Here is a 24,939-nt window from a genome sequence, read left to right on the forward strand (position 1 = left end):
CAGTGAAGCCTTCATACTCCATCATATCAGGGAAGAAACACAAAGCAAGGTAGGTTTCATTTTTCACAACTAATATGGCTTTCCTAATTTAAATTTATCCTCTCATTGTCTCCCTGTTGAAACACGGTATGAGGCTGCAATGTGGCAGTAAGGATCTTTTCAACCCAAGATCATTAGTACTAGTGATAGCCACCATCAGCAGCACCTAACTTTCTGGAACTTGAAATATTTAATTTGAAAAGACACAAGTGATACAAATAGGAATCAATTAACATTTGGCAGAATTTACAAAGCACATTAATCACCAGTTTTCTCTCGGTAAAGAGCAGATGATAAAGCATCCACGGAATTATGTACTGTTTGTTGAAATGGTGGAGAACAAGATACAGAATAAGCATGCTCATTGAATGCAGTAAAACCTAAGACACTGAATAGGCTGCAGCCTTGCAAATGGGGCACTGATTCTTCAGCACTAACCACTGCTTAATGCAAGCAGTGTGGTAACTGTGACCACAGTCAAGTTGACCAAGATCATCATCTTCCATGTACTCCTCCTGCATGCATCACAGTCCCAGCAGCAAGTGTGAATTACATATACTTAAATCGGAAAATGTACACTAGATTTAAAAAATCTAACCTGGCAGATACTGCATTTTATTTCACTCTCCTGAGAGATGACTGCTAAAGTCATATCAAAAGAGGAGTGTTTGCTGATCTTCAAGCACTTTTGTATGTTGTCCTCGGACAGCCCTGTGTTTACATTACCTATTGCTTCTTCCAAAGCAAGCAGCTCCTGGACAAAGTAACAATACATTTCAGTATTCAGGCCTATTGCTGTGCATTTAGGGTCTTTACAGACAGATGCCCCACCCATTTAATTTTTTCACTTGCCACAACTTGACTTGAATATACAGCACCTCATATGACATGCTATCGACATCCAGCCGCAAGTTACTGTGCCGATCATGAATATCAACCCCATTGTACACCAGTGACTGATCCAACAATTCCTGGAGAGAACAAGCCCCAAAGAATCAATCACTAGAATAGAAGAGCAATTTTGGAAGAGGCCTTCAATAATAACCAGGCAACACCTGCTAATTTCAGTGCGAGGAAGACTACTTACAGGAAACTACTAAATTCAGGCCTTCAATAATAACTAGGCAGCACCTACTACTTTTAGCGTGAGAAAGACTACTTACATGAGATGCAGATCGTTGACGGTTTACTCCCTCAGCTGGCGTAACTTGTTGTCTTTGGAAAGGCATGCGACGAAGATTTTGCATTGGTGATGCTCGGGCAACTTCACCCAATTCTGGAAAGAAAGGTGCCATTGCTGGCCCATGCCTGGATGCAAATGATGGATAAATATCTCCAAATGCTGCTTGAGGCCCAAGAATCGTATTGCTTGCAGTGCCACATGATGCAGGAGGAAATGGGGGTAGGCCTCCTTCAGAGTGGAAACTATTACGCCTGCTTGATGGTGCAGCTGGGGGATGTGCAGATGACCGTGAGGCAACTAAGCCTGGATACTCATATGGGTTGAGTGCATGTGAAGCACTCTCTCTAAATGGGACAGATCTACTCCTCATGCCAGATATGGCCCTGCTTGGGGTTTCAAATGTGTTTTGCATCCTACAGTCAGCAGGTGGAATTCCAATCCAATTTGAAGCTCCATTTGAGTAATGTCCTGGATGATTCCCCACATAAGTACCAGAATTAAAATCCCTAGATCTTCCAACAAAACTTGGATGATTGGTGCTCTCTCCTAGAAAGGTATTGTTTTCACACCAAGTGACAGCAGCAGCAGAACCATTGCTTTGAGTAAATGATGAGGTCTCAGGTAGACCAATATCAATGTTCCCTGCTGATTCTGCCATGTGCTCATTTGTCAGCATTCTTCTAGGCATCCATGTCTGAGATGGCAAAGTAGCTGATGATACTCTGCTATTCTGTATGATGGAGGGAGACTGAAAAAATTCCTGTGGCTCAAGTAAATGCCTGCCATGGTACCTGTTGGAGCTTCCACTTTGTGCATAATGCACGGAATTGGCCCTCAATGATTGATACACAACATTGCTGTCCCTGGGATAACGTGGTTCAATCCAGACAGGAATCATAGAAGCAGAAATAGAATCAAAAGACATCGGATTTGCAGTGTCAGACCTGCTCATCCCAGCTCCTTCAGTAGACCTGGCAAAATCACTCTCTCTTTGACCAGCTGCAGTTCTAAAAGCTAATGACCCCACGGACCTTGTGACACCATCCATAGAGCTTTTCCTTTTACAGGAGCTCCTGCTTCCATTACCTAAATGTGGGTGAGGGTTGCTCATGAAACTCCCCATAGAACCACTGACTGAAAATTGTGCAGTGTCCCCTTCAGAACCTTGTAACATTGCACTCCAATAATTTTCTGTTGGAGCACTTCCATCGTTGGATGGAAACCCAGAGGAACTGTTGCTTCCAGCTTCCTCAGATTCAGTTTGAAAATTTCTGACACTGAGCTTCCTGTTGTCTTGATCCGTCACGCCATGGAACCCAGCGAACATTGGTCCAGGAAAGAGGCTTGGGTTTCCTGTAGCTTCCACATATGTTACGTTGGACCCCGACCCTACCTGGTCCTTTCTTCCAAAGATCAAATTGTGGTGCCCTTGTACAGTGTTTCCACAGTTTTGTCGTTTTATTCTTTGTACACTCTGCATCACTGCCATTTGGGAAGATCCGCCCACTAATGTTCTTCTGCGACAATCATTTCCAAAAAATCCCGAGCCATTCCAAACCTCCTGTTCTTCAGTATTGATCAGCATGTTGACTGGACAAAGACCCTGCCTAGTACTTGCTTGAAATTCGAGACCTTCAGAACCAAAACCTTGCTCACCTGTTCAGCATAACAAATATGTCGGGAGTGACCAACCATCCAGTGTCTTGCAAAGACTCAGGAGAAAAAGTAATCATGCACAAAAAGAAATCCACAAAAAGTCTAGTTGAGGAGAAAAGAAATCCGCAAAATTTAATCTAATTTCCCTTGCCTTTAATACACAAGTTTGAACTTTGAAGTCCTCCTGCTAGAAGCACATGAAAACCAATACATTCTTCTGTATAAAAAGCCGGCGACACCAGAATGTATGGTAAAAGCAGCAGAAAGCCTTCTTAAAAGGTCTGATAGCAAACACAACTCTTTTCTCTCACAGTCAGCAGGGGGCATACCAGCATTTTAGCCAACCTATTTGACTAGTACAACCCCTCTTTTCCTTTGACTTTGATCCCGATGTACAGAGTCCTCACCATGCCTAATTGTGTGGAAAAAACTTTCATCTTGATTCCTTGTTGTAACTAACACCACCTCCCTTGCTCCTTTCAACACGGCAAACTCATGTTATCGCACATATTTCTGTTGCTCTAAGGCTTGTTGCAAGTGCTCAGACATTCAAACCTCTGTAATTCTTCCCCCTTATGGGTTGTCATGACAGTGCATCTCTTTATGGTTATACGAGCAGGGTGTTCTTACAAATGCATGCATACTTTTGGATACTAGGCTATTTTTCTAAGCTCGGATTCTTACCCAGTTTTGACCACAAGTTGCAGCAAGTAGAAATAGCTTGCTGATTTTGGCTCTTAAATTTGCAAAGCAGATATATTGTGCAGATTTTCCTCACATGGTACAATCAATTCATGTAGCAGCAAAGACGACAGAGCATGTTTGGCTTATCCTTGGTACAGCAACAGTGCCACTAAGAAGTTGGGATAGCTAATGCAATGTGTGTGTAGCTCATGGTGCACACTGAAGGGTTTTCTCAGGCTTAACAAACCATGTGTATGTTATTTCCAAGGCATGGGTCATGGTATCAGTAGCCAAATGTGATGCAAGGACAAGGATACTTTTCAACAGGTGCATGCAGGCAAGAACTTAAAACACTCTATCCAACAGGTCATCGATGGGTCTAGCCTTGTGAGTTTTTTAATCCAGAACTCACAACTCCTCTTCAGATTAAATGTACCTTTATAAGTAAGAAGAGGAGACCCTATATCCTCCAGCCTCTAACTATGCCACCAACAGCAGTTCCCAATTAGACTAACTGCTGCTCAAGTCAACTCCCAGACAGCCCTCAATGTTATACAAAATAATCCTTTCATTGAGAGGTGGAGAATCCAATAAGAAAATGATCTGACATGTCAGTCTGCAAAATGCTACGTCCTGTTTGTGCTCCTCCAGCTAACCCTTCTGGTCTTATTCCTCCTCGAATTTAACCTAAGATTAAAGACATACTTATTTAGTTAAGATTTTGTTGCTGATATAATACCATGTTTTCTGATTCTATGGCAGCTGTCCTTTCCGCCATTCCCATCCCTTTGTCTCCAACATTCTCATTGCACCCAATTCTGCTACTATTTCATAGAATAGAAGGTCCACTGGCCGATCCTCATGGGGCTCAAGCAAACAGTAGTCTTGGCCACCAATTAGCTCCATCCTGCACCTCACCACGAACACTTATTTATGGGCATTCATAGCCGTTTTTACATATGGAAATTAGTATTATCTCCTTTGACTGATTTCCTAAGCCCAAAAACTACTCACCACCGATACAAAGAAGTGGCATACTTCTCTCACAATATGGGTATCTGAATGCTAAAAGATCCTTTCAATATAAAGCACAAAATCCTTACTCCATATCTTATCATCTGCAGAGAAAACAATCTCCTCCTCCATGACATCAAAAATATCATTAACACCAAGTGTGGTGGTGCGGCCTCTGTGCCAAACGTCAAACCCGTGTTCACCTTGCCTCGACATGATTATTGTTTCTTATCACCCAATGTTCCCTTTCCTCCCTTGTCCTCTTCTTCCTTCTACCCTGTCATTTTCAACCACCATTTTCCTCCTTTGTCAGAGACCGTCACTTTCCCTCCTGCACTGTCTCCTCCAACCCCTTTGGAATGGAACTCCGCCCCTTCACCCTAGCCCAATTCTGCCCTTGCCAAGCCCCTTCTCGGCAACGGTTTCAGTCAACAGCCCCTTGCCCAATATGCAAGGAGAAGGGCTCCAGGGAGCACCACTAAGTGGACCACCCCCTGCCTCAAAATCAGAAGCCCTGAAGAAAACCTAAACCAGCTAAACCTAAAATCTCTCAAATCAACTTGTCTCCAGACTTTATTGCCCTTCAAGAATTGAAAGTGGGTGGCTCTAGGCTGCACCACAAACAACACTAACTACATCTGGTCCTACACTAACCACTTTTAAGTAAAAAATCACTATCTCCACTCCTAGAGGAGTATGCCTCTGGCCTTCAGAGCTGCAGAGCCCAGCTTTGGTGCTCTTTTGCTAACCTTAATAAAGACAGCAGCCTAGCAGGGGACTTTAACATGGTGGAAAGCCTCCTTGACAAATTCAACAAGAAAGGGCAGACTCTCAAAGGTGCTGCAACTTTCGGAGGGCCCGGGGGTTCGCAAAACACTTGATCATTAATGCAGAAATTGGCCACAGCCTTAAACGTATACCACTTAATCCACAAAACTGTAAAAGAGAGATGTGCTCAGCACGCTGACACTGCATAGAGGCTCGCTTGGAGTATTTTATTACCCAAGGAAATATCATGTACAAGCTTTGAGGGCTCACCCATAACAGGGGTTCTTTCCGGATTATCCATACACAATTGCCAATTGCCGAATTACACAGACTATCACCAAAAACTCCAAAATAAACCACGCATGTGCATAAACCTTCACTTCTTGTGAGGGTACTAATTTTCCCCATCACCTCAGATCTTCAAGATGACATATGTGATAGAAAAACTCAGCTGAAGTAATTAACACTTCCACATATACAATATATCCAAAATACAAGTGAAACGCAAGCTCGGGCAGCCGTAAAACTGGTGTAGAAGCATTCCGGGCAGCTTTAGACACCACCTCGTGCACCATGAACAAGTCGGGCAGCACCACAGGCGGCTACAACACGTCGGGTAGCACCACAGGCAGCCAAAACAGGTCCGACAGCACCAATAGAGCTGGTACATCACATACATAATCTGGTACACCACATACATGGGCTGGTATAGCTGGTACAGTCCTCAAATCAGCCGGTACAAGTACATGGGTTGGTACAGCAATTAGGACATCCGGTACGGCCGGTACAAGTACAGCCAATCATAAAGGGTGCCAATAGTGAGGGAGAGGTGGCTGCAGCACAAAAACAGCATTGATTACAGTGTATGAGCAGCCAACATGGAAAATGCTAGTTTGCAACAAGAGGGCCTCCTCTAAATGAAGAGAGAGGGCTCCAATTCATAGATTTGGGCCTCCCATGAGCCAAAATGGCAAGTAAAAGCTATAATGACAAGTGTAGAGCTGAGGTGACAAGTCCCCCTATTTGCCTAGCTTACGAACGTAATGATGCGAACGGAATTTCCATTCAGGGTTGTCCAAAAAAGTGACTCTCCTAAATTCTAGCAATGTGATCAAATAACCCCCCATTGTACTTTCCAAATATTTCGACATCTTGGAGTCCACCAGACCCCTTTCATATTGGAAAATGTCAAGATCTGCCATCTAGAATGTAGGATGAATAAGTGTATTGAATTTTCCTCCTCTCTCTATAAAAGGGACCCCTTCTCCCCAAAGGATTTGAGTTGGATCAACCAAAAGAAGCTCCTACGGACCCCTGCACCTCCAACACTTAGGGACTTCATATAAAATTGAACTCCATGTGAAGCAGCTGCTGGACCCCAAACATTGGAGTTGGATCAGGATCATAACAAAGAAGAAAAGTTGTCTTCTATGGTTGATTCTTCAACAAGCACTGTGGACAGGTCCAAGGGCTTTGTCTTAGATGATATATGTAGAAGATGTAACAAGGAAATTGAAACCATCCACCATCAATTCTTAACCTGGCAACTCCAATAAAGATTTGCGGGAGTTTCTTTTTAAATGCATTCTGCCAGTTCATAATTCTACACCTACATGGAAAGAATTTCTTTTAAGAAAGTGCATGGCGTGTTATCAAAAACCCGGACTGTTATCAAAGATGAAGCTTTATGGTCTATTTGGTTCTCAAGAAATGCTGTTGTTTTTCAAGGTTTTCATGCTGTTGTTTTTCAAGGTTTTCATTCCAATCCATTGGATCACAGTCACAATAAACGTTTCGAGGTCTTTTTCATTTCGAGGTTATTCAGGTTTTGTTTCAAAAGGTTTCATCTCTCGGCTAAGAAGGTTTTGAAAAATCAATAATTTCATAAAGTATAAATACTTAAAGAACTTATGGTAGCCATCTAAAAACATAGTGTAATGATGAAAAAATGTTGTCTTCTCACACATCTCGGGGAATTATCCTTATTTTGGTGAGGCATTATGGCAATTTTGGTTGATTAGATGCCACAAGTGGTTCAATCAAGGACTCTTAAGAAATTGAAGAAGAGAAGGTAGAAATTGGGAAAGATTTAAGACATTGAAAGATGGTGTATGAAGAAAAAGGGGAAAGAAGAGAGGAGAAGAAGAGATAGGAAGAAGAATAGGAGAGAAGAAGAGAATGAAGGAAGGAGGAGTAGAGGTGAAAGAAGTAGCAGAAGATGGAAAAGGGAAGGAGGGAGGCAAGAGAAGAAGAGGGTAGGAAGGTGATGAGGATATGGAAGAAAAACAAAACCAAAAAAAAAACAAAACAAAACAAAAATCCCAAAAAAATCGGAAAGGGGGGGAAAAATCGGAGGGGGGGGGAGGGGGGAGGGGAGGGGACGAAACCTGAAATTTGGGCGAAACTGCCATTTTGGAGAGGTTTCGAGGTTTTTAAAAACCGTTTCGAAGTTTCAAGGTTTCGAAAGCTAGAAACAGGTTTTTTTGTTACTATGCATTGGATTCATTCTCCTATGTCTATTTCAGATCACCAAAAGCTACAAAGCCAGCAAGCCAATCAGAAGCAGCTCAAAGCAGCTTTGGAAGCAAACACTTGAGGAACTTTTCATTTCCTAGCCAATGGAGCAGTTGAACAGCAGATGCAAGAGGATGCAGCCAGCAAAGTGCATAAGCTTCAACAGCAGCAGGATCTTCTCATTACACCAATGGGTGTGTAGCCTAGTAGTATGGATTTCTGATCGGGAACAGGAAGGTCCCAAATCAAATCCCCGCAGACTCCCTGGTGGCATCTGGGCTGTTTGCAGCCATAATTGTACCACCTTCAGGTGGGAGACCAAGCCGCCTTCAGGTGGGCACTCAAGTTGCTACTACAGAAGGATCTACTAAGGAAAAGTATCTTCTCCACCACATTACTAGTAACTACTCTCACACGTGCTCAACACTTCTGGCCAGGTCTAAAGATGCAGTCACATGAATGCGGCGAGCTCGTCTCCTTTTGGTAGATAGTCTTGATACTGTAACCTTTTTTTGGGTCTAGTAAGCTCCTTTTTCCGTCAAGCTAAAAGTCTTATGAATGATTGACTCTATACAGAGTAAAGCATTGTATGCCATTTCTATAGTTTTCCTCTTTTCTCCAAAAAAAAAAAGTTATTAAGACCTTTGAGACGCTGCCTGATGGTAAGTCACTCACATAGGGTTCTACAAGTCAAATTTACAATCACACAACATGTATACTCAGACACATGCCGAGGTCCCAAAAACTTTAGCTAATTGCTTCATGTACCACCATCTGCAAACATGATAAAGCAAAGCAACAAATAAAAAGAGGAGCCAGCATAGATTCATAACCAAAAACCCGTGTCCTTCCTCTTACTTACTCCAGCAGCAGCAAGTTCACAATGGCCTTATGGCCATAGCTCCTCTCCGTGTCTCTCTGTCTCCTATGATTGATTTATGATAAAAGCTTTAGACCTTACCTATGCTAGACCAGAAGTCAATCCTGAAGAAAATCGTAAGAAAATGCACTCTAAGGAAAATCTCTGATTTCCAAGAGTTTCATACTCCTCCATTGAAAACTCAAGCCACACTTTGACGTGTGTGGACAACATTCAATGCAAAGACACCTTACTTCTCTGGATTAAAATTGAAATCACAATCATTATATTTTCAAATCCATGATAAAAAATTAAAGCTCAAAAATTTCTGATACTATCCTCCTGGATCCTCCTGGACCAGATTAAATCCCAAATTTGATAAATCCAATGTGTGATCTAGAGGGTAACTTAGTGAGCTGATTAATTACTCCTGTGACCTCCACAAAATTTTGGCCATGAATCCATGTACCTTTTTAACTCTCATCACTTACAAATCATTGGGATCAAAGCTGATACCACCTGTTTTGAACCTTCAAACCTCGTAGGCTGCAAACACAATTTACACATCTGTAGAACTGTGAAAAAATAAACAAGATAAGACATAGCTGCTATATGGGTAATGATTTTATTACTATAAAAGTTACCTACGATTCAAAGTTACAACTGTGAATCATCTTACATAACATGCAAGGAGGTAAGGAATGTTGAAAGATTGGCTTAAAGAGGCTTCAACCTCCTTTGCATTTCTAAGTGATATTCACGCTAGTGAAAATTTATTAGCAAGTTCCTAAATGATATTTTGAAGTCTCTGCCACCTCAAATCATGCCCTACCTGGGACATTTAGTTACCTTACCTTCTCCGTCTCCTGTCCTCCTCAAGAGAAAAAAGCAAAAACCTTATATATTTTTGAGCTCTGTCAGTTTCATCTCCCTGACTCAGTCGATGTAAACATGAACATTTTCCCTTGAGCGGCTAAGATATCCACCTCATAAGGTCGGGGCGTCGTCCATGCAAAAACCTACCCCAATTTCACAAGCTGTGTGACATTAACATTTAGCGATGTTAAGTGGCAAGATGTAAACTTCCTAGCTGAAATAATGATAAAGATACAATGATGGCATACATGATATTATAGCCATCAGAGGACAAGTATTTGAATAGCCAAAGAGATGCCATGCCTTCGAAGTTTTAGGAACTAATGATTATATGTATTATATGTAACTTCACTGTATAAATTTTGTAAGCACCAAACTACTCCATGTGCATTTTTCAAGCTTTAGCCCCATTCTCTTCTAAATATTTCAGTATGTCGCCATGTGTTTTGAGATGTTGCTACTGCTTTTAAGCAAATTGAGGCCCAACTTCAAGTGCACTCAAGGAGCTTTAAACATAATGGGACACCTGTCAGGCTCCCTTGTCACTGAGTTTTTCGTGAGAAGCCGAGCGCCTCAAAGCACCCTGCCAAATCCTTTCAGAAATCTCCAACAACTTTTGTATAACTATGTTTCAAAATTTCACTTTCCCTTTACATAGCACAACACCATTACATCCATAAAACTAATCAACATAATTTGTAAGCTCCACACCTACAAAAAGTAATGGCACTTTCCTGGATGCTTATTTATTTAGCTTCAATAGTAAGTTTATGTACCTCAGGCCTTGATTTTCAACCCAAATCATATAGCTTAGCAACAGATTTAACACCTCATCACCAACATCACCATTCTCACCGTCCTCAGCTGTCCAAGGCTTCTCACTGGCTTTCTTCCCTAGAATGGTGTCTGCGAAAATGGGAGTCCAAAAAATTTTGGAAACCAGGGCAACCTCACAAAGAGAACGGGGCCGGTATCAAGACTTTCTGTATCATATAAAAGGAAAGTTGCAGGGTTGTGGAATGCAATGTTAAGTGAAGCACATAAAGTAACTCTAGCACTAAATTTCATAACATTGTGTGAATACCTTTCTGTGAAACTCATCACTCAAACCCGACGAGTTTCACTCAAACCCGGCAGGCCTCCCAAATCGCACTTGGGTAACACAAACACTGTAAGCTGCAAGCTCAAAGTGCATCTGAACCCACACACTGCGTCTAGGGTCGGCCTCTACTCTTGAGAGCCAAGTTAGAGAACATATAGATTTATTAGAAATATAAACAAAGCAGGAGCACAACCCCATAACTTTTTATGACCAAACATCTGGAAAACCTTCCTCATAGAACTCTTGGGTTGGTTTAACTAGTGCAAAGATTCCACAGAGGTTACCATGAATTCTTTGACTTATGGAATAAGATGCCCTTTGAGAAGTCAAGAAAAAAATGTACTTAAGATTAGGCCCTCAACATCTAACCCAGCAACCCGATTCAATTGTCTTTACACGAATCAATCACCTCAGTGGGATTCACCTTTGCTAAAGAAGAACAAAGATCCTGATCAATACAGGCTCCAGTAGGCTTTTTTTAACCCTATGGAATAATGAACTGACTGTATATCTCATACTCCGGGAACTCTCATCTAAAAGAAAATTGAATTTTTGAACATCCCATGACATATACCACAAAAACGGTGGTCTGGGCATGTGATAGAGCAACCATGGCTCATGTACTCAGCCTACATAGGCCGTCAAAAAGCATTGTGCACAGACATACACACGTGTTTATGTAAAAACAGTGTGTGCTGTCCACGAGTGCTTGTAAGTGCAAAGTTTTATGCATGCATAGATTTTTATTTTTTTGAAGCAAACTGCCCAATATGAACTTTGCACCCCCTCAAGATGGTTGAGGGAGCATTACAAACCTCCTCCTTCTTTTTCTACAAATATAGATCCTTCTGTAGTCACAAGGTACCTGCACAGAGGTCGCTTGGTGTTCCCACCCAACAACTTTACTACTTGTGGTCGCAAAACGGCCACAATACCAACAAGGACCTGCAGGTATTTGAACTCAGGACCTCCCCTCCCGGAGTCACAAGCCACCTGTTGGCTTACAAACCTTCCTCTAAAAATGACCTGCCAACACACTGGCATACCAACCCCAACCATAGCCACCCAAGCACTCAAATTAAGCAAGCTGCAAGGTGAGCATTGTCAAAATCCAGCATTTTCTCATCAGTAAAGGCATCCCTCACCTGCCAAAGGGCGACTACTCACGAGCAATCAGCATCGTAGACATGTAAAAGCATATCACAATGGTACACAAAGAAATACAGCAATTCACCTACAAGTTTTCTCACCAAACGCTTTTTAGTTGGGTACTCCCAACCTTACACCTGCACATCCAGAACTTACTTTTGCTTTGTTGCTTGATACCATCACTGAATTGCAGCTACAGGGTCTATCAATAGCAAATGAAAGTGACCATGCTTTGCTTTCAGAATATTTACCACACTTTGCTTTCAGAATACTTTCCATGCTTTTCTTTTAGATTATAGATATTGACATTCTCTCCCGCACCCTGCCTGTGTCCACCACAAGTGATAAAGAGGTCAATGTCATCAAAGGTAAAAGCTTGAACATCCAATAACCAAACCACAGCCACATACGCAACATAGAAATGGTCTTGGATCATGCTGGTCACATCCTGTCACACCCTCTAACATAGTGTCCCTCCTAGACAAATGGTCTTGGATCATGCTGGTCACACCCTCTACCATAGTGTCCCAACATAGAAATGGTCTTGGATCATGCTGGTTACATCCTGTCACACCCTCTACCATAGTGTCCCTCCTAGACAAATGCTGGAGAACCCACTACTGGTAAATCACCCATCTGTGATTCCTGGAAGTTTTCTGTGTTTTCCATGCAGTCATGTATACAGGCTGCTGGAAAGGCATATGCGTCTAAACAATTGGGAGATGCTCACTTTGGAGGAGCTTCAAGCATTACTCTATACAACCGGTCAATGTCATCAAAGGTAAAAGCTTGAACATCCAATAACCAAACCACAGCCACATACGCAACATAGAAATGGTCTTGGATCATGCTGGTCACATCCTGTCACACCCTCTACCATAGTGTCCCTCCTAGACAAATGGTCTTGGATCATGCTGGTCACACCCTCTACCATAGTGTCCCAACATAGAAATGGTCTTGGATCATGCTGGTTACATCCTGTCACACCCTCTACCATAGTGTCCCTCCTAGACAAATGCTGGAGAACCCACTACTGGTAAATCACCCATCTGTGATTCCTGGAAGTTTTCTGTGTTTTCCATGCAGTCATGTATACAGGCTGCTGGAAAGGCATATGCGTCTAAACGATTGGGAGATGCTCACTTTGGAGGAGCTTCAAGCATTACTCTATACAACCTTATCTGCACAATGGAACCCAGTTTTGAGAGCTTAGAAGAACAAAAGCATCAGCAAGTTTGCAGTTACGATTGAAGGTTCTCTCTTGTTTGCACAGAAATTCCTTCTGTGAGCTTCAAATTTACCACACAAACAATCCCACATCTTGAGCCGCTTCTGTAATGCTCTTCGCTGAATTACTACCTCCTTTACTGCAAGGCACCTTCAAAACAAGTAGCGGCTAATCTTGAGAAGTGAAAAGAGACAATTCCATGAGTGAGGAATTACCAGTAGAAACAAGCCTTCAAGCATTTAGAAGCAATTTACTCTAAGCAAGATCGAGGAGGGGAATTTGAGCGAATCACAAAAAGCACCCTCTCAGACTGCATCCCATCATTCAAACCTGACCTTCTCTTTGGAAACTTGGCTGCAATATCTAAACCCTGCTCCTTGGTCTGGACTCTGGCACACTTGCTGCTCTACATCCACTAGCGTAATGGAGAAACAGCAATACCTTCCCATTTTTTATCAATGCTTGGTCCCTGCAAAATAGTCAGGACTGTACATGCTTCCATATAGTGTATTGACCAGGCAAATGTTCAATGTTACCCCTGTAATATTCTACATCTTTAAGCACAACTCGTGTTACCATGGAAACTGCAAAAACAGCAAAAGCATTTGCTGTAGTATAATGCAAATGCCATTACAAGGGCAAGTAAGGGATTTGATACCGACAGCCTTCAAATTTTTTTAAGATGATGTTTGCAATGGATTTCTTCTGGCACCCATGTATCAGCATTAGCATCCAAGCCCATATATGCCAGCATCTATCTGATAACAAAAAGTGAATGCAGCTTGCCTGGCAGCACTTGTTTCCACACAGCAAAGTATGTTAATTCATCATGATCTGATGTCTATTATCAAGGCGTGAGTTGGGAGATTTCTCTACCTTTAGATCTGACCCAAAAAAGAAGCCAAAAAAAGATCAACTTTTCTACATGAAGGGCATTGACTGTTAAAACAATGTCATCGATGCCGTGTTAACAGGCAGCTTTGCAAATGGCACCATAAAAATTGAGTGACAAATGGTGGAGGAGACTCCTCACTACCATTTACATTGACGTTGGTGCTCCTCCAGGGGCCTAGGTCTTTTGTATGGGGCCTAGGAAAACTCATAAAACATTGAAAGGCAAACTGCTCTATGATGGTTACATAATGTCTGGGAAAGGAAATACACTTGGGAGAAAGGGTTTTAAGGCACTCTGTCAATTGGTGGACTAACAACTTGACACTAGCTAACAAGGCAAAAATGATGATTCATAGGAGGATGTGATGGGCATGCCTACTCAAAGCACGAGAAGGACAAGAGCACTTGTCAAAAATGTGATGCTCCTGTCTCGCTCTTCTGTTGGGGACTTCATTTTTAAGTTTAGTGCTCCCTGATTAGTACAATGATTTGCTCAATTATGAAGGAAATCGTGCTAGGTGTTTAAACTCTCTGTTGGATCTTGCAAGCAATAAAATGTGGCTCTGTTGGATCTTCTGAGCATTAAAACAAGGCTGCTCATTTTTGTTCACAGTTTTCTCCTTTGGCTTCCTGGGCAGTAAAACAAGGCTGCTCATTTACAGTTCGCTTTCAGCCTACCACCACGTTATAGTTTCCAACCTCCCACAAAAATGCAGAAGTCATCCAAAACTGCCTTTAACTTTTGCATGGAGACGTATAAAATGTTGTGATTGGAGAGTAATGTCAAAAGGGAGAATCTATAAGTACACTTACAAAAACCAATTACACTTTGATAACTTCATACTATGCATCGGATTATTCAAATTTTCCGTTCTCATCAAGTTACCTGTGAGGAGGGAAGAGCTTTTGCTTACAAAACATATCGCAAAATAAGGTGTTAGGCAAGGCAATTTGCCTAGACTTCCAAATGAACAAGAGGCCAAGCCAGTGGGGGTGCCCTCTCACTGGCAAATATGAAGTGGATAAATACACAAATGAAGAGTTCAGGGTCAACTCTTGAAGATACACATAAAAGAAGAATATGCCGGAGACAGACAGACAAAACCTTGATCTGGCCGGCACATGACTTCTATTACAGATATGCACTTCAGACATGTCTCGCATGTGATGAAGGATGGCATAGACTAGAGAGCAAGATCGTTGCAGCGATTATGCCCCTTGCAAACACGAAGGGCTGAGGATGCCCCCAGAGGTGCTAGCATGAAAGGATGTAATCATTCCCTGCAAACACAAAGGGGTGATATCATGAGCAGATGGCCAAAGTGAAGTTATTATGAATCCTACGATGTGGGCATTATCAATGGTTCCCGTCTGTTTCTATCTGACCTCGCTTCACTCCTTTCTCTCGGCTTGTAAGCGTCGCCTTTAAAGCAAAGACTCCTCTCCCGGGGGTCAAGCTACTTCAAAGTAGCAAAAGGTTTTGTTAAGAGAGGAGGCTAAGATCCTCTCCATTCAAACCCCACCCGTCTCAAGCCAACCCAGGTGTCTGGGTTGGGCAAACATAAGGAAAAGAGGTGTGAAGAGACCTGATGAAAGCAGCAAAAACCAGATTAAAGAAAGGCACGAAACTGTGAGCCAGGGCAATCATAATAATGAATGCAAAATCAACAATGGAAGCACAAGCAAGAAAATCAACAATGTAACGACAGGGTCCGCTCAGGGCGAGGCGGATCAAACCTGCTTCCATGGGATGAAGCAAAATCAGCGAGGTGGATCAAACTCGTCGAGTCCGCAGGCGAAAGGGTAAGGGGGGTAGGGTTCACGAGGACAAGCGGAATGAGGAGTGCAGGGGGTATCGGAGGGAATTCGCGTGTGTGTGGGGTGCGCGTGCGTGAACCGGCGAATATAAAAAGGGTCGGGACTCGGGTCGGGGGTCAATGACGAGTACTAAAAGTAGCCAAGGTGGGCGGTGTGCTAGATATACAGTGGTGGCAGGCTCAAAGAAATAAAAAAGCTCCTATGCTTCTTTTAGCCAACCAAACAACATAATAAAAAAGAGAATAAATGTTTTGACCGTCCACCATGTGCTTTCTCTCTCTTTAATCTCTCTCTCTCTCTCTCTCTCTCTCTCTCCTATAGCCTATAAAAATTCCAACAATCAGAGCTACCACCGACCTAGTCCAATTTCAACGCACAGAGGAGCCAACCTTTTCACAACATGTACTCACTTACAAGCGCTTTAGCTTTTATCATCATCATTGCGTAGCTGTTTGAGAGACAGAGAGAGAGAGAGAGAGAATGTGTGTGTGTGTGTGTAGTGTACAACATAGAATTGTGCTCTCAAAAACGAGTGCATAAATGTAGCAACACACATGCACATGCAACAACAAAGAGATGCATTGACACAATCGATCAATCAATAAGCATACATATGGTATAACAAACACAGATCTCATCAAAAACAAAGGCAGAGAAAAGTGCTCTTTAAGCGTCCAGACATACCTCGTTGCATCATCATCTCTCTTAATTGCTATCTCGCATGCTCCTAAATAACGGGTCTCTCTCTCTCTCTCTCTCTCTCTCTCTCTCTCTCTCTCTCTCCTTGTGCACAAGTAAGACCCAAACCTCCCACCTTTGATCAAGCACCTTTTTTTTTTGCAAATGCCACGCTTTGGCCATTTTGCCCTTAATTTGTGCCCAAAAGAACATGTAGCTAAAGCTACAAAATGCAAAGAATTAATTAATTTCACACTAAATAGAAAACACACAACCCAATTATTACTGAAAGAACTACTCCAAGTTGATTGGGTCACTCAAACCAACAACTACTACTACACATGATTTATTCCTATCCATCTCTGGATCCATTAGCCATGAATTGGAATAGGGAAGATGACTTCTTTATATTTAATCATCTAAAGTATTACCCAATACAAAGTAAATGTTAATGCACAAGTAAAGAAAATGAGCATGCTCCCTTAACGTTGTCATCACAAGCCCGTAGCATATACATAGTAAAAATAGTATTTCACTCATTTACGTGTAAATCTTTTGTTTTTTAGCAAGCTTGGGAAGCTTCACATCACTTAAAGTGATGTGAATAAAAAGCTTCACACTTTAAATGATGTGGAATTAATGCCTTATAGCACTCTTCACATAAGTCAATATTTATCTTTCTCTAACTTTGAAAAAAAGTTACGATTGGTGCATTGGAATAAAGGTGCGAAGAAGAAGTTGATATTAAATTCATAGTCCATCAATAGACACTTGTACTTTTTTAGTGTTTACATTTTAACATTGCAATGCAAATGCATGAGTTGATTATCCACATTTTATTTAATATGAGTCTGCAATGGAAAGAGTGCAAGGCATTTTTTAATGTCAACCTTGCAATTCAAATACATAGCCAAATTACAAAAATCTTCTCTAATCTACATCTACAATGGATGTAGTGTAAAGCTAGAGGAGCTTTTTGCACCCCTCTCCCCGCCCCCTCTCCCCCCCCCACACACACACCACACCCCACCATTCTAGCCACAATTACAAGAATACAAAAGTTCGGTCCATTAGCCCAAAAAACCATGAGGTTTTGAAAAACGATAAATTAAAATTACAAACAATATATGAAAAGAAGAGAAGGGAAGGTAAAAAGATGGAAGAGGAGAAAGAGGAATAAGAAAGAGAGAAAAGCAAGAAAAGAGACAATAGTCATGTTATAAAGGGATTGAAGTGGAGAAGGACAAGAAGGTCACAGCTGTAATAGAGAGGCCAAAGCATGACAAATCCCACACAAAGGGGGTGGAAAAGTCACATATGCGATTAGACTAATAAAAAGAAAAGGTTATTTAGTAATTTAAACATGCTTCTAGCTAGGAATGTAGGGTAAACATGCTTCTAGCTACTAGGAATGTAAACATGCTAGTAAGAAGGCAACCCCCAAAAGCAATGCTAGTGAAGGCCCCTCTTTAATGAACAAAAGAAACAATTTAAAGTAAATATTTAGTAAAAGGGCAATAGAAATTTTTAGACCCTTCTACCACAAGGCATGTACTGTTGGAAAAGCATTTGCTCAATGTTCCACCCTCTTGTTGTTATTTGCGAGTGATGGATGTAGGCAATGGATGTGCTCTACTTTATAAGGGTCGGGCCCTACATGAGGAGTAATGGTTATGATGAGAGCACCCAGGTACCGGGTAGTTCCCAGTTTAGACATTGGATGGCCAAATGTGGCTTATATGGACTTGGCACTCTGTCAAATAGGATGCAATCACAATCATGCGTGATGTTAGACAATAAAGCAAAGAAGAGTTGCGGGGTAGCTCGCATATGGTCTCAGACGATCATGGGAGCTACATGGAATGTTATTTTAATTTAGTATGGTCCCAATCGAATGATATGGTTTGTTGGTTGAACCAATTCATGGTGGGTTGGCCGACCTGGTCAACCCACCATTTATGCTGACCCTGGGCACTATATATAGACTTGTTCAATAGCCTTTGTTAATCATCGACTTCATTATGCTCAACGACTCTTGTAAGCAAAACATTCTCTGTCTAGAGTCTATCGTAATCGTCATTAAAGCTCCTTACCTGGGCATAGGGGTGGGTGGACAGTCGTATCACTTTGTAAATCAAAGTTTGCAAGTAGCAATATCGCTTACTCTCCATTTGTTTTTATAATTCAGTGCTTTGTCTTGCTTTCGGTATTATGTTTTCTTAGATGGTATCAGAGCTTAAGCTCTAGGCAAAGCTTGTTTTAGCAATCAGCTATTTGAAGGTAGATTTATAGAGATAGCCTAACCTGAAAAATAACCGATTCACTCGTGTCGTCCTCCACCATTTATGTTTTCTTACATGGTATTAAAGTTTAGGCTCTAAGTAAAGCTTGTTTTTTACAGTTTGTTATTTGAAGGTAGATTTGGAGAAATGGCCCAACCTGAAATAACCTAGTCACTTGTGCCCATCCTTCACTTTTTTCTACAATTCAATGCTTTATATTTTGAAGATCTTACTTTCACTATTGTGTTTTCTTACATGGTATCAGGGCTTAAGCTCTAGGTAAAGCTTGTTTTTGCAATTTGTTATTTGAAGGTAGATTTGGGGAGATGGCCCAACCTAAAAATAACCCAGTCATTTTTGTGCCCGCCGTCTTCCACCATTTGGTGATGGAAATTTAGATGGGACAAATAACACTCTCTTGAAGTTCAAGATTAGGCATATTCTTGATTCAAATGAGTTGTTGAAAATCGCAAGGGGTTGATGTAAAGTTGGGTCCTACTCTAAATCCAACAGATCCATTATAGAACATACTACTAGATCCTGCTCTCGCTTTGGAATGGAGGTGAAGGAATGCAGATATGCTGTATGCTATCGTCACCAATGTCACTGATTTAGTGACCCTAACTCGGCATACTACCATAGCTTTTAAGCATGGCAAGTTCTTAAGAACTAGTATGACACAAGGAATTAGATAAGGATTCAAAATCTTTAGAATTTTCTTATAGCATTTTGAAGAAGAAGCAACAGATGACACGAATCCACTTCTAGGAAAATAGAGACTTGCAAGAAAATATATCATTCAATCCAATCAACTCATCAAAAACCGTAAGTCAAGAATTGAATAAATAACATGTAAAATACTTAGCTCATGAAAACGACTCAACATTGGGTGTAATCTTCCCCCCTCATGTGTGTGGCCTCTCCCATACATGAGTATTTATGTAATTTTCCATTCCTAAAATAGGCCATAGCCTCCAAAGATACAAAAAGGTGCTTTTACTTGCACAACACTCTCTTATACTCAAAATAGAGTGTTGTGCTTTTACTTGCACAACACTCTCTTATACTCAAAATAGAGTGTCCATAAATTAAGGGTAGGATTAAAGCATATCACACTATAAAATATTAAAGTTTGAGTCTCATTTTTTAAAATAAATCAAAATGTGCACAAGCTAGTACATGTATATACCAAGCTTGTTTACAAAAATGTGTATCATCAAATAATATTGTGCATATCCTCCTCAATCTTCTGAATCCTCTTCACCTATAAAATAACCAACAATAAATTGGTAAAAAGATATTCCATAAGTATAAAGACCATCACCACACGCATGTTTACCAAGTGTAAGTAACCCAGGAATCACCCTTTCATACAAACCAACTGTAGCAAACATTTGAGGCCCCAATCATACATCAATGTACACCAAACGTATTAATATTTATAATGGCATCACCCATGATATTAACATGATTTGGTATGATGCAAAGATAATCCAAGCATCCCCAAATTATCTAAGAGAATAGAATAATATTTTTAAGAGACCTTAAAATACATTCTCATAACATTCCCTTTTGCTTGAGTTTGAAATTGCCCTCAATTGCAGGTTTGTTGAAAAGTACAGAGGATATCAGGGAAGGCAAGAAAATATTTTTGAGGCACTCATGAGGATAATTTTGAAAAGTCACCAAGTATTTGATATATTGATTTCCAGTACAAGTCGATGTAATCTGTTGGTTAGTGATAATATCTGGAATCAAAACTTCTTCCTCGATCTCAATAAGAGGCGGCTTCTCATACACAAAATGAGTGGGAAGTGATCCCCTAAAAGGTTTTAATAAACTCAGATGAGAGTTATGAATTTGCCAATGAGAAGGTAATTCAAGTTTGTAAGCAACATCATTAATTTTGTGAATCACCTTAAAAGGTCCATAAAATCTTGGGGTGAGCTTAATAGCTAGGAATTTTTTCAACACTCTTAAGTCTGCATTTCTCAATTCTTAAAAGTACATAATGTCCAATTTCAAAAGAGATAGCTTTACATTTACGTTTTGCTTTCTTAGCATATTGCTTTTGATCATGTGCAATATAACGTTTTACATCATTCATAAAAAAATGCTACTAAAATTGATAGTGAATTGATCAGCTGCTTTGATTTTGTGGGAAAGTCTAGTAGTCGGAATAAGAAAAGGTTTTCCATACACAATTTCGAAAGGTGCTCGACCAATAGCCAAATGAGGAGTATTATTGTAAGCAACGTAGAGAAGATGAATGTACTTATCCAATGAATTAGATTATTGGGCAACATAGGGTATGAGTAGATCGAAGATAGTGGTATTAGTAACCTTAGTTTGTCCATTCGTTTCTGGATGGAAAACCGTGGAAAAATCTATCTTAGTGGGAAAGTCTAGTAGCCGGAATAAGAAAAGGTTTTCCATACACAATTTCGAAAGGTGCTCGACCAATAGCCAAATAAGGAGTATTATTGTAAGCAAACTAGAGAAGATGAATGTACTTATCCCATGAATTAGATTATTGGGCAACATAGGGTATGAGTAGATCGAAGATAGTGCTATTAGTAGTAACCTTAGTTTGTCCATTCGTTTCTGGATGGAAAACCGTGGAAAATCTCTATCTTAGTGCCTAAGTTGGAGAAAAGGGTTATCCAAAAATTAATGTAGAATCTAGAGTCTCTGTCAGAAACAATGAATTTTGGCAATTCATGATGTACAAAGATTTGCTTGATAAACATAGTCGCACAGCTTGCTGAGAAGTCAGTGTTTTCTTACAAGGTAAGAAATAAGCTTGCTTACTTAAACGTTACACTATAGTAAGAAATAAGGTTGCTTACTTAAATGGTCCACTGTAGTAAGAAATAAGCTTGCTTACTCAAATGGTCCACTATAGTCCAAATCATGTTAGTATGACCAGATGTAGTAGGTAAACCTATGATATTTGTTCCCAAGTATCATTAGGAATGTAAGAAGTCCTTGGGTCTCACCTTTGTAGCTTTTAATTTTTTGACAAATAGAACATTCAACCACAAATTTCGCTACATCTTGTTTAAGATAAGGTCAAAAGAATTCTCTAGAGACTAATTGTAAAGTAGCTAAAACACTATGATGACCCTTGTATGGCGGTTGATGCATTTCCTCCAATATAAATTCTCTAAAAGGTTGTGTAATACACAATCTCCTCTGGAGTAAAAGGTAACCATCATGGCATGAGTAATCACAAATAGGGTTCCAATTATTGTCTCTAAGCTTAGTTCGAACCTTAGAAAAATTTCTTATGGAAGAAAAGGTAACCATCATGGCATGAGTAATCACCAATAGGGTTCTAATTATTGTCTCTAAGCTTAGTCCAAACCTTAGAAAAATTTGGGTTAGTATTATAAGACTCTCTCATAGGACTCAAAGGTTCACTCTAAATGACAGAAATGTTGTGGACACTAGGATGTCTACCTAATGCATTTGCCATAACATTTTCTTTGCCTAGTTGATATTGAATCATGGGTTGGAAACTCTGGAAATGAAGTCCATTTAATATGTTAGTCAGAAATCAAGGGTTGGGTTAAAAAATGATTGAATGCTCTGCTGAGGCTCTATTGGTCAATCTTGATTAAAAATTTAGATTCCATTAAATAATGTTTCTAAAGTCTTAAAGCATGAACAACAACAACTTAATTCCTTGTCATATATACTATAATTTCTTTCTGTTGGTTTAAGCTCACCACTTTCGGGATGTCCATCTTGCATGAAAACAACACCAAAACCATGTCCATTTGGTTTTATTAATGCTCCGGCTACTTTCAATAGAATGATTTGAATATAGCATTCTTGAAATATCAAATTTTCATTGTAGTGTTTTTTGATGATATCTTAGTTTTCAATCAGAATCGTCAAGACCACGAACAACATTTATAAAAAGTGTTCTCACTTCTTCGAGAGAATCAACTCTATGTTACCTCCGATAAGAGCAAATTCTTTCAAGATAAAATTGAATGCTTAGGATATATTATTTCTGTTGATGGTATTCGAGTAGACCTCAAAAAGACCGAAAGCATTAATAACTGGCCTAAACCGCGTGATATTCACGAACTCCGATCTTTTCTTGGATTGTGTAGCTACTATAGGAAGTTCGTTAGACATTTTGCATATATTGAACATCCTTTAACCAAACTCGTAATCTAGACATTTTGATTGGACTAGTATATAAGATCATTCCTTCTTTAGGCTTAAGAAAGCATTGACTCGTGCACCAGTTCTTATAGTACCAGATTTTCAATGACCATTCTTTGTTGTGGAACTTTAGGTCAATTTTGCTAAAAACTTATGCTCCCTTGAGCTTGTTTAGCAAGTCATCCACTCATGGTATTAGATATCGGTTCTTTTCAATCTTGTTTAAAGCATGATAATCGATACACATTCGACCATTCTTCTTTTTAACGACGAGAACTGGAGCACACTCATGGTATTGGATATCGATTCTTAACAGTAATCTTGTTTAAATCATGATAATCGACACACATCTCGTCGTCCTTTGAGACGAGCCGCAGGTGTGGAGTTATTTTCTTCTTTGGACAATTTGGTGCAAGGTGGCCTTCCTTGTGACATTTGAAACACCTGGTGGTATGATTCTTATGTTGATCGTTTGAGGGTTTGTTGTTATTGTCTTTCCAAACATCCCCTTATACATCCTGGATTTATCAAAATTGCTCGAAGGAAAAGATGGTTTAGAAGACTTTGTAAAAGACTTTTCCTACATTTTGGAATCTCTAGAAATAGAAGTTTTGTGTTTAAAATTTAGAGCAAGATTCATAGCAAAACTAAGACTGTGAGGATGAAACATATTAATATTAGCTCTAATAGTAGGCTTGAGAGACTGGCAATGAATTTTATTCTTTCCTCTTTTTCTTTGAGCTTTTTGATCACTTGAGCCTTCAATGAGAATATCCCATAATTTATCGATGTAAGCTTGGACATTCTCTTCCTCGACCTGGCATAAAGTATCTCATCGTTAACGAGCTTTAGCTTTCTATTGAGAAGGAAGAAAATGTTTCTTTAAAATTTTCTGGAACTCTTTCCATGTCATAGGTTGATGTTTAACGTGCTTGATCACATTCCACCATAAAGCAGCACTTTCAATCAAATGGTTATAAGCACAGTTAATTTTATCCTTTTTAAAGATTTTTTTGCCTGAAAAATAGTCATCCAATTAACTGAGCCATGTAATAAGTACTTGTGCATCTTTCTTGCTATCATAGTTTTGGAAAGTAAATGCTTTTCAGCTAATTTATAAATCTTTCCACGAACTCTAGGCACGCAAAGTAGATTTAACAGTGCGCCTAACATGATCACTTTCTTCCTCGTCAGAATTGGAAGAGTTATGCTTGCACTTAGAATGCTTCATATGTCGCTCTAACTTGCGTTAAGTTTATACTCACTTGCAATTTGCTCTTAAAGTGCAAACATTTTCTCTTGCATAGTGGGTTGTGTAGATAAATTGGCCATTGTAAATAAATAAATAAAGAAAATGTAATTTATGATGCAAGAAAATCAATAAAGACGAGAAACTTAGCTCTTAAATTTGGGTTTAAAATTTTCAAAAGGTTGATCTTAGCATCCTCCTTTACTCTAATTCCAAATGAATCCTGAGCGTGGTCAAGAGTCTTGAGTTTCAGTCGACTTTGGCAAGATTTTTAAAGCCACTTTGAATTGATTGAGTATCCAAAAATCATGTCAGAAGCTTGAACAAAATTGGCATTGAAAAACACCTCAAAAAAAAAGTTGTTGATCCACTTTAGTAATGCCCAAAATTTTGCTTACAAGAGGCTCTTCAGTTTTCAAAAAGAGGACACAAACTCTTTTTGAAATTTCCCTGCAATTATTGCAAGCTAGAATTTTTCTTATGTAGAGCTCTCTTTTTTTTTTTGGTAGCTTTTGAAGGGTTTTGCTGAAATAAAGCTTTTATGAGACAAAAAGGTTCTTTTACTTGCATGGCACTCTCTTATGCTCAAAATAGAGTGTCTATAAATTGAGGCTAGGGTTAAAGCATATCACACTTTACAAAAATATTAAAGTTTAAGTCTAAGGTTGATAAATCTAAGCTTTCAAAATAAATCAAAATGTGCACAAGCTAGAACATTTATATATAAAGCTTGTTTACAAAAATGTGTGCCAATAAATAATATTATG

General features: G+C 39.9%; 1 protein-coding gene across 4 annotated transcripts; it reads right to left on the minus strand.

The window, feature by feature from the left end:
- Nucleotides 1–249: 249 nt before the first annotated feature.
- LOC147638799 (uncharacterized) lies at nucleotides 250–15,965 on the minus strand. Of its 4 annotated transcripts, XM_086784550.1 has the most exons (6): nucleotides 15,704–15,894; nucleotides 4,302–4,469; nucleotides 1,203–2,878; nucleotides 918–1,010; nucleotides 638–793; nucleotides 250–554 (listed from the first exon to the last, which is right to left on the minus strand). In XM_086784550.1, exons 3-6 carry the CDS (start codon nucleotides 2,805–2,807, stop codon nucleotides 420–422), a joined length of 1,989 nt encoding a protein of 662 aa, XP_086640676.1. In that variant the 5' UTR covers nucleotides 2,808–2,878; nucleotides 4,302–4,469; nucleotides 15,704–15,894; the 3' UTR covers nucleotides 250–419. The 4 variants fall into 4 exon arrangements, 3 of the variants coding, with proteins under 3 accessions (XP_086640676.1, XP_086640663.1, XP_086640670.1); XR_015263760.1 differs by lacking the exon at nucleotides 4,302–4,469 and having other exon boundaries at nucleotides 871–1,010; nucleotides 15,704–15,965; XM_086784537.1 differs by lacking the exon at nucleotides 4,302–4,469 and having other exon boundaries at nucleotides 15,704–15,965.
- Nucleotides 15,966–24,939: the final 8,974 nt, after the last annotated feature.

This window comes from Cibotium barometz, chromosome 4 (assembly GCF_041138505.1).
Source record: "Cibotium barometz isolate CiBa-2024 chromosome 4, ASM4113850v1, whole genome shotgun sequence".
NCBI lineage: Eukaryota > Viridiplantae > Streptophyta > Polypodiopsida > Cyatheales > Cibotiaceae > Cibotium > Cibotium barometz.